This window comes from Megalopta genalis, chromosome 10, assembly GCF_051020955.1.
Source record: "Megalopta genalis isolate 19385.01 chromosome 10, iyMegGena1_principal, whole genome shotgun sequence".
Classification (NCBI taxonomy): Eukaryota; Metazoa; Arthropoda; class Insecta; order Hymenoptera; family Halictidae; genus Megalopta; species Megalopta genalis.
The window spans coordinates 9935276-9944785 of record NC_135022.1 but is presented as its reverse complement, the minus strand read 5'-3'; the positions used below and the strand labels follow the sequence as shown (position 1 = coordinate 9944785).

The 9510-nt window shown below is 36.6% G+C and overlaps 4 protein-coding genes and 1 long non-coding RNA gene across 7 annotated transcripts; 3 read left to right on the top strand and 2 right to left on the bottom strand.

Moving 5' to 3' along the window:
• Positions 1-1550: 1550 nt before the first annotated feature.
• On the top strand, positions 1551-2663 carry LOC117223345 (ninjurin-A). 2 transcript variants are annotated; one of them, XM_076525016.1, is made up of 2 exons: positions 1551-1768; positions 1836-2663. In XM_076525016.1, exon 2 carries the CDS (start codon positions 1840-1842, stop codon positions 2530-2532), a length of 693 nt encoding a protein of 230 aa, XP_076381131.1. In that variant the 5' UTR covers positions 1551-1768; positions 1836-1839; the 3' UTR covers positions 2533-2663. The 2 variants fall into 2 exon arrangements, with proteins under 2 accessions (XP_076381131.1, XP_033331478.1); XM_033475587.2 differs by having other exon boundaries at positions 1827-2663.
• LOC117223340 (uncharacterized) lies at positions 2585-4367 on the bottom strand. The gene is made up of 5 exons (XM_033475578.2): positions 3958-4367; positions 3779-3863; positions 3446-3657; positions 3031-3372; positions 2585-2957 (listed from the first exon to the last, which is right to left on the bottom strand). The coding sequence occupies exons 1-5, from the start codon at positions 4075-4077 to the stop codon at positions 2619-2621; spliced, it is 1098 nt and encodes a 365-aa protein (XP_033331469.2). The 5' UTR covers positions 4078-4367; the 3' UTR covers positions 2585-2618.
• Positions 4368-6318: 1951 nt separating this feature from the next.
• Positions 6319-6929, top strand: LOC143260194 (ninjurin-A-like). The gene has a single exon (XM_076525023.1). The coding sequence runs from the start codon at positions 6519-6521 to the stop codon at positions 6789-6791; it is 273 nt and encodes a 90-aa protein (XP_076381138.1). The 5' UTR covers positions 6319-6518; the 3' UTR covers positions 6792-6929.
• Positions 6831-9101, bottom strand: LOC143260193 (uncharacterized). Of its 2 annotated transcripts, none has more exons than XM_076525021.1 (3): positions 8213-9101; positions 8034-8118; positions 6831-7223 (listed from the first exon to the last, which is right to left on the bottom strand). In XM_076525021.1, exons 1-3 carry the CDS (start codon positions 8366-8368, stop codon positions 7174-7176), a joined length of 291 nt encoding a protein of 96 aa, XP_076381136.1. In that variant the 5' UTR covers positions 8369-9101; the 3' UTR covers positions 6831-7173. The 2 variants fall into 2 exon arrangements, with proteins under 2 accessions (XP_076381136.1, XP_076381137.1); XM_076525022.1 differs by lacking the exon at positions 6831-7223 and adding an exon at positions 7778-7922.
• LOC143260196 (uncharacterized) lies at positions 8811-9367 on the top strand. The gene is made up of 2 exons (XR_013034326.1): positions 8811-8925; positions 9098-9367. It is a non-coding gene; the product is annotated as an uncharacterized LOC143260196 (long non-coding RNA).
• Positions 9368-9510: the final 143 nt, after the last annotated feature.

Sequence of the window (9510 nt, the reverse complement as noted above, 5' to 3'; positions counted from 1 at the left end):
GAAAGAACTTCGTCGTCCCCAAACTCCTTCGAGCAACCTGCGCGCTTTGAACGCGACTGTAGGAATGCCGTCCTCTCTCTTGTCTGCCTCCCTAATCTCGGTTAACAGGAACGATTGTTTGCTTGACGACGCGCTAGTTCGATACCATGATCCTGCATACATAGTTATAGTCACAGTTGTAGCTAGTTACAGACACCAGAGATGCGATATTGTTCCAGTCATTTCCGAGTGTAATGCTTAAAATATCGAATGACGATGTTACATGCTCAAATATACTGCGACAGTTCAGACTTAATTGTTCCATCACATCTGCCACGAGTCCAAGACAACTGTATTAATCGCGTTCTAATCAGCAACAAACAATATCTACGATTCCGTGGACTTTTTCCTTATCTCTTCATTCATTTTCAACGCTGTTTATTCTCTGTATTGTAATCCAAACGATTTTCTCATCCTTAAATAAATAAATAAATGAATGAATAAATAAATAATGCTTCTTGGAGAAGCCGTGATAGCGTATCATTATAACGATCGAGCGTAGGTTCGTGTTTCCTCGACCAGTGATTCATAGAATTCGCGAGATTCGCTTTTCCTCGTATAAAAATAGAGAGACGCGAGTGGTTCCCCAAAGAGAGATTCAGAGGCAGGAAACGTTTGAATACGTGAATATAGTCTGCGGCTCCCAGTATGGTTGCGCAATAGCCGTCTGTCCAGTCGTATCGCTGTACGCTGGTAGCAGCAACAAGCTGTGCCGGTAAAACGTGCTCCGTGTCATTGACAACTGCGGGAAAGTACAGAGCTAACTTGTTTGGAATATCCCGATCACGAGATCATGAATTTCAAACTTTACGACTCATCGCGGAGAGGGCACACGTTTTACACTACTGGCAGCAAAGACTCGACAAGAAATATATGCCTCGATTTTACCATTTTTTTCAGTACAGATTTTCAGTACGATAGCAGAACCAACTTTTCGACAATGCAACGAGGATATGTCCGCTTTGTGTGTTATTTATGTTACTTTCGTTATTTCGAGCAGAGCAGCATGTTGATTAGTGGATCGCATGAACCACCGTTACATATTATTTATAGTACATCGACGATCTTACAAGGTTTCGTTGGAGTAATGCCATTCCCCTACTTCCCACTGTCAGTCGCATAAAAAGCCTTGACTCGAGCCAACAGAAGAGAACGTCATTTTCATTTTCCTCGTAAAACACGTGACAATAGCACGTAACTAATAACAGTGTTCTAACAGTGTTCTAGACACCGGAGGGTTTAGGTGAAAGCCCATTCCAAGGCACCACTTAATGACTCGCTTAATGAATTCGAGCGAACGTGCTAGATAAAATGTAACATTTTACAACGATAATGCGTGCAGCATTGAATTAACGGAATAATAGCTCTGACCGGCTGGTAAATCCAATGTTCAAGGAAGTTGTGACGTTCTAATGATGACATCACGAACGCCGATCGTGAATCAGCCTGTTTTCATCGAGTGAATAGGAGGAAGTTCGCGTTCCTATGATCGCGTGGCCAGCAGATCTGTTTGGTCTGAGCGCGGTGGTGGTGGTGGTGGTGGTGTGCTGGCATAAGTTATTGTTGCACGCGTCGCACATTTAGCCGAAGACGGTATAGACAGTGAATCGCAAACCGCAAACTTCAATTCTCGTTATTGTCTTACAAAGATAAGTAACCAGTGAACCCGACAGCTACTTGCCCTAATGTTGGACCTTCAGAACCGTGCATTTCCTGTACACTGATAGGGGTGCGTATCGAATAGCATTCTGTCTCGCTCGAAAGCCAACATTAATATTTACAATCAGTCCGTGTAGAAATATGGATCTATTGAAACATAACGGGGATGAAATTCTGTACATGGACGACATCACGGACGAAGTAGCTAAGCCATTGACGTCCAAAGAATTCGAAGCTGTTGCCATCGGACCTCGATTTGGTGCTCTGTTAGAGACAGACAATACGAACAACCCTCGGCCAACCTCTGGACCGGAGATCGACGACCTCGAGCCGGAAGGAAAACCGCCGATCGGGTTCGATCATCGGGGAATAGACGATGGCTTGCTACCAAAGGATCCTCGGACACCACAGTCAGATCATCCGAAATTTCCAGACAGCTTGACTCCATTTTTCCCGATAGTACCTCCACTTCAGCCTACTCCTGATGTTAATATTTACCAGCACAAGAAAACCTTGGCCCAAGGAATGATGGACCTGGCACTGTTGTCAGCGAATGCCAATCAGTTACGTTACGTTCTACAGACCGACGGAGGGCATCCATACTTCTATCCATCGCTGGTCATGATAGGTGCCAGTCTATTTCTTCAGATTGCAGTGGGGATAGGATTAATTTGGAACAGCAGATACAACGTCAAGGACAATGCTCAAATGTGCAAGGCTGAACGTGCGAACAACTGGACAGTGATCGGTATATTTCTGGTGACTATTCTCAATGTGTTCATATCGTCGTTTGGGGTGGTCGATGGAGTGGCGACGGCTCTTCCCACGACGTGAGACTCGCTTAGGTGCTCTATAACTATAACATATCATTTTGTTCAAGCGCGTGTTCACGTTTTCCTTTTTTATTTTGTCATAAACCATCAAAGTTGTATACAGGAAGGAATTAAATGTAAAAGTTTTTTCAATTCCTCGGATAACTTTTCCTTGCGTTCCGACAGACTTTTCGTTTCTCTCTCCAATTCTGCTGACATCGTTCTTAATTGATCCTCCATTGCATCACGATCCTTTGGCACCCTCATTAATCGTGATGCAGCTATGAATTCTTGGTCTTGACAGCCATGGTTATGTTGGGACGACAAAGCTTCAAATTTTCCTTGCATGATACAATGTAACATAGTTACAAATTTGAAAATTTCATTCCAGTCGATATCAGGAGAACTCGAACTTGAATGCTTTTTGTGTTCTTGTACTACTGTTACCTGAAAATTGAGTTTCTATTATTACAATACGATCCCTTTAGGTGAAACATATATTAATGTGTATACGATATACCATCCATTCAAAGAATATGTGCTCTTTTCTCTGCCATTTAGAATGTGCATCCAGTAAATTTTCTGCAGTGTGTAATTCCTGCAGGTATCTTTCATCTTCCTTAGAAAGCTGACATTTATCAGCAGTTGCAATACGTTTCACTAAAGCTAGTTCTGATACACTCAAATGGGGGAGACCACTGACATTGATGGTTGCAGCATGAACTCTGCTTACTAAATTAGCTCTCTTGCAAACAAGATTATATATCTCCCTGATATTGTAATTCACTTTACCATTTAAATGTATAATACTATCTAGCTGGGCAACCAAGGTTTCTGGCACATTGTGCAATACTTCTCTTTCCTACAAAGCAAATAGATCTTTGGAAATATCTAATTTTTAATTAAATTTAAATTATAACTAAGTTTTAGACTACTTCTGAATTGTTTGGTTTCGAGCATTCCCTTCCAAGAGCACTGTTTGAAAGAATTTTCCTAATTAAAATGTCTAGAGTATTTTGTGTTACAAGAAGCCAAGCAAATGCTAATAATAAGTATCTGCTGTTTTTATCGTGTCTATTAGAAGCATAAAATTCGATAGAAGGATACTGTAGATATGCAAAATACAATTTTGTGGCCCACACTGTATCTAAAAATATGCTCAATTTTAGTACATGGTAGTAGTGACTGATATAAAAAACGTAATATATATATATATATATCTACAAATGAGTTAATAAACTGAAATGCACTTAACCAAAGAAATTTACCATAATGTTGAAAGTCAATATCGATCTGCTTTTCTTGTATAACGTGAAAACTCAAGACGTTCAATACTTCCCAGAATGCCTTAATCTATCACAGAAAATAAATCATCGACCAATATTTTGCTTACTATTTATATAGCGTCGCATATAGAGGTTATGGAAAAGCTCTGGCAAATGCTTACAACATTTTCCGCGCAATCATTAAATTTTGCTAGTCTAAAATATTCAGGTTTCATGATAACATTGACCGATAGTTTCAAATGCTGGCACAACAAAGATAAAACGCTTTTTATGTCGGACATTATTAGATTCAAATCGAAGTAACGTCGCACGGGGATAAATTTCAAACATATACAATCAATTCCGCGCGTTTTTTCTATAGTGCTCGATTAAATAACATAAAATAATTAATTACTTTTATATTTGTAAAATATAAAACATTTTATTTCAATTTTATTATTCTGTTATCGTTGTATGTTTCTACAAAAACTTGTAATCAGAATGCTGTTAAACTTTGTTAATTTATACGTTTTTATACATTTCATAAATCTGTATATCCCATAAATGCATAAAAATCCGCAGTTATCTTTTATGACAGTATTTACCCGAATTTCACCCGAGACCCGAACGGAGGAAAATAAATGTAGACAATGCAGACACAGTTTAAAAGGAACGGTGACGGGGAACGTTTTACTATTATTTCGAGTACAGGCCTGACTCACAATACCTAAACGCCTACTACGTTACGGTCGGTACGGCTGAACGAAGCAGGTAAGCGGGTTGATCACCCGTACTAGCTGTCCACCTGCTTCGGACTTCCTTTTTGTTCGTAAATCCGCTCGATACGTAAATACAAGTCAACTTGTTCCGTAAAGTTTAGCAAACCGTTTTAGAAAACAATGAAACGTGTTTATTGTTCGTACGAAATATACGTATGTTGTAGGTTTTCGATTAAAAGGAAGCGAAACAAGAATACAACATTTAACGGTATGTAAAACATACATTACGCATCTAGTTATTAATATTAATTTTTCTGTTTTATTACATAAATTACTTATATAGTATTGCATGTTTATTAGGCAATGCAAAGTATATACAGTTGTTATGTCTACATTTTCAAAAATAATTTATTTATCATGATTTACCGAATTATTGTCCTCATATTCGTAAAGGTTCAAATATTGTTATCATCTCAGAAGTTAACTAACATTAGGTTTACGGAATCCGTCAAAATATCGGGCGTAACTAATTTTTTAATTTGCGATTATTCAGATTGTGTGTGTAAAGATGCATTTATGGATTATTTATTTAATACATGCGTTACTTCCGGAAAATATTGCAGTAACACTTGTTAAAAATTAAAGTAAATGTCTTGCTGTTACTTTTATAAACAAATATAAAACAGCTGCTTTTAGTACTCCGTATATCTAGTGCTAGGTGGTTGGTTAAATTTATTTATCTGAACGCAAACTCCGGTTATTTGAATGAAAATTTACAAGTATGTAGTGAGGATAATCAACAAATTCCTACACTCCGGAACAAAATGATAGCGTACTTTGAAATTAATATAATTTTTATTTATTTAACATTACAACCAAAGTTTTGTTTCTATGCAAACTTGCAAATACAATAAATTCTTCCCAATTGTCCATCAGCTTGTAAACCAAAATAGACAAATTAGGAAGAGAGGATATAATTATTCGAGTTTCGGGACTCGTTTTTATAGTTGTTGATAATCGGCAACTATAAAAACGAGCCGCGAGACTCGAATAATCGTATCCCCTCTTCCCAAGTTGTCCATTTTTGTGTACGAGTTGAAGGACAATTGGTGGGGAGAATTTACTATACTACTATAAACATACACAAATGAGAAAAAAGAATTTTTATAGAAATGCAATGGGACAAAATGATAGAACATTTAATTAAAAATTATCTATAGCAATGAACCAATGAATGACATTTAATGCCTAATATTTTGTGGTTCCTCCTTTACATTTAATAACAGCTATCATTCTCTTTGGCAAAGATTTATAGAGTTTTTTAATAGCTTTTTTCGCTAATTGCACCCTCTCATCATGAATGCATTTTTTTCATTCAGCAATGTTTCGAAATTGTTTGCTATTTCAATTTACAGCTCGGTCAAGATTTCTCTGAACAATTTTCTTAAGCTATTGTTGCACGCGTCGTCAATTAGTCGAAAACGGTATAGATCACAAATCGCAAACCGCAAACTTCCATTTTCGTAATTGTGTTACAGAGATAAGTAACCAGTGAACCCGATAGCTACTTCTCCTAATGTTGGACCTTCAGAACCGTACATTTCCTGTACACTGATAAGGGTGCGTATCAAATACCGTTCCGTCTCGCCTGAAACCGAACATTAGGATTGACAAACAGTTTGTATAAAAATATGGATCTATTGAAACATAACGGGGATGAAATTCTGTGGATGGATGACATCACGGACATCACAGAGGCAGCTCAGCCACTGTCGAGCGAGGAATGCAAAGCTGTTGTCATGAAACTTCTATTTGATTCTCCGTTATAGACAGACAATTCGAACAACCCTTCGTTAACCCCTGGATTGGAGAGAGACAACCACGAGTCGGGAAAAGAATCGTCGATTGTGATCATTCTTCAGACAAACTAGATAGTAGATCCACTTCAGACTTATATATCTGAACGCGAACTTATTCCCGATGTTAATATTTGCCAGCACAAGAAAACCTTGGCCCATGGAACGATGGACCTGACTCTGTTGTCAGCAAATGCCAATCAGTTACATTACATTCTAGAGACCGACAGAGAGCATTCATACTTCTATCCATCGCTGGTCACGATAGGTGCCAGACTATTTCTTCAGATTGCAGTGGGGATAGGTTTGATTTGGAACAGCAGATACAACGTCAAGGACAATGCTCAAATGTGCAAGGCTGAGTGCGAACAACTGGACAGTGATCGGCATATTTCTGGTGACTATTCTCAATGTGGTCATATCATCGTTTGGGGTGGTTGATGGAGTGGTGACGCTTAGGTGCTCTATAACTATAACATATTATTTTGTTCAAGCGCGTGTTTGCGTCTTCCTTTTTTATTTTGTTATAAACTGTCAAAGTTGTATACAGGAAGGAATTATATGTAAAAGTTTTTTCAATTCCTCGGATAACTTTTCCTTGTGTTCTGACAGACTTTTCGTTTCTCTCTCCAATTCTGCTGACATCGTTATCAACTGATCCTCCATTGCATCTCAATCCTTTGGCACCCTCATTAACCGTGATGCAGCTGTGAATTCTTGGTCCTCACAGCCATGGTTATATTGAGACAAAAAAGCTTCGAATTATCATTGCATGATACAATGTAACATAGTTATAAATTTGAAAATTTCATTCCAGTTGATATCAAGAGAACTCGAACTTGAATGCTTTTTGTGTTCTTGTACTACTGTTACCTGAAAATTGGGTTTCTATTATTACAATATGATCCTTTTAGGTGAAACATGTATTAATGTATATACGATATACCATCCATTCAAAGAATATGTGCTCTTTTCTCTACTATTTAGAATTTCTATCCAGTAAGTTTTCTGCAATGTGTAATTCCTACAAGTATCTTTCATATTCCTTAGAAAGCTAACATTTATCAGTAGTTGCAATACGTTTCACTAAAGCTGGTTCTGATACACTCAAATGAGGAAAACCACTGACATTGATGGTTGCAGCATGAACTCTGCTTACTAAATTAGCTCTCTTGAAACAAGATTATATATCTCTCTGATATTGTAATTCACTTTACCATTTAAATGTATAATACTATCTAGCTGAGCAACCAAGGTTTCTGGCACATTGTGCAATACTTTTCTTTCTTAAAAAGCAAACAGTTCTTTAGAAATATCTAATTTTTAATTAAATTTAAATTATAACTAAGTTTTAGACTACTTCTGAATTGTTTGGTTTCGAGCATTCCCTTCCAAGAGCACTGTTTGAAAGAATTTTCCTAATTAAAATGTCTAGAGTATTTTGTGTTACAAGAAGCCAAGCAAATGCTAATAATAAGTATCTGCTGTTTTTATCGTGTCTATTAGAAGCATAAAATTCGATAGAAGGATACTGTAGATATGCAAAATACAATTTTGTGGCTCACACTGTATCTAAAAATATGCTCGATTTTAGTACATGGTAGTAGTGACTGATATGAAAAACGTAATATACATTTACAAATGAGTTAATAAACTGAAATGCACTTAACCAAAGAAATTTACCATAATGTTGAAAGTCAATATCGACCTGCTTGTCTTGCATAACGTGATAATTCAAGACGTTTAATACTACCCAGAATACCATAACCTATTACAGAAAATAAATCATCGACCAATATTTTGCCTACAGTTTATATAGCGTCGCATATACAGGTTATGGAAAAACTCTGGCAAATGCTTACAACATTTTCCGCACAATCATTAAATTTTGCTAGTCTAAAATATTCAGGTTTAATGAAAACATTGACCGATAGTTTAAAATGTTGGCACAAGAAAGATAAAACGCTTTTTATATCGGACATTATGAGATTCAAATCGAAGTAACGTCGCACGTGCATAAATTTCAAACATATACAATCAATTCTGCGCGTTTTTCCTATAGTGCTCGATTAAATAAAAATAAATAATGAATTACTTTTATATTTGTAAAATATAAAACAGTTTATTTCAATTTTATTATTCTGTTATCGTTGTATGTTTCTACAAAAACTTGTAATAGGACTGTGGGTTTCTATATAAAATCTCATTTTCATACATTTCACAAAAATTAGAAATAGACAAAAATTTCTTTTATTGTATAAAGAATTATTTACTGCAAAAAGAAAATCAGAATGCTGTTAAACTTTGTTAATTTATACGTTTTCATACATGTCATAAATCGGTATATCCCATAAATGCATAAAAATCCACAGTTATCTTTTATGACGGTATGTACCCGAATTTCACTCGAGACCCGAACCTAGGAAAGTAAAATGTAGACATTGCAGATTAAAAGGGTTTGTGACGGAACGTTTTACAATTATTTCGGGTATAGGCCTGACTCGCAAAACCTAAACGTCGACTACATTATGATCCTTTTATTACGGTCGGCACGGCTGAACGAAGAAATCGGCAGGTAACCGACTTGATCCCCCGTACTAGCTCTCCACTTGCTTCGGACTTCCTTTCTGTTCGTAAATCCGCTCGATACATAAATACCAGTCAACTTGTTCCCTAAAGTTTAGCAAACCATTTTAGAAAACAATAAAACATGTTTATTATTCGTGCGAAATGTACGTATGTTGTAGGTTTTTGATTAGAAGGAAGCGAAACAAGAATATAACATTTAACTTAACCTCCGCTCATTGGCTCGGCCGTCTCGCACCAAATGATCTCGCCTCTGATTGGTCGTCACTGTTTTTCGTTAATAACTCGTAAACAATGCCGCGGATTGCATTTTCGCTAAGGAAAAAGTTGCTTCAATTGACCTCAGGAATCCCCGGATTGACCCTGTATATTACGTATATAGTATTGTATGTTTATTAAGTAATACAAAATATATGCAGTTGTTATGATTACATTTGGAAAAGTAATTTATTCATCATGATTTACCAAATTATTATCCTTATATTCGTAAAGGCTCAAGTATTGTTATCATCTCAGAAATTAATTAACATTAGGTTTACGGAATCCGTCAAAATAACGGGCCACTAATTTTTTA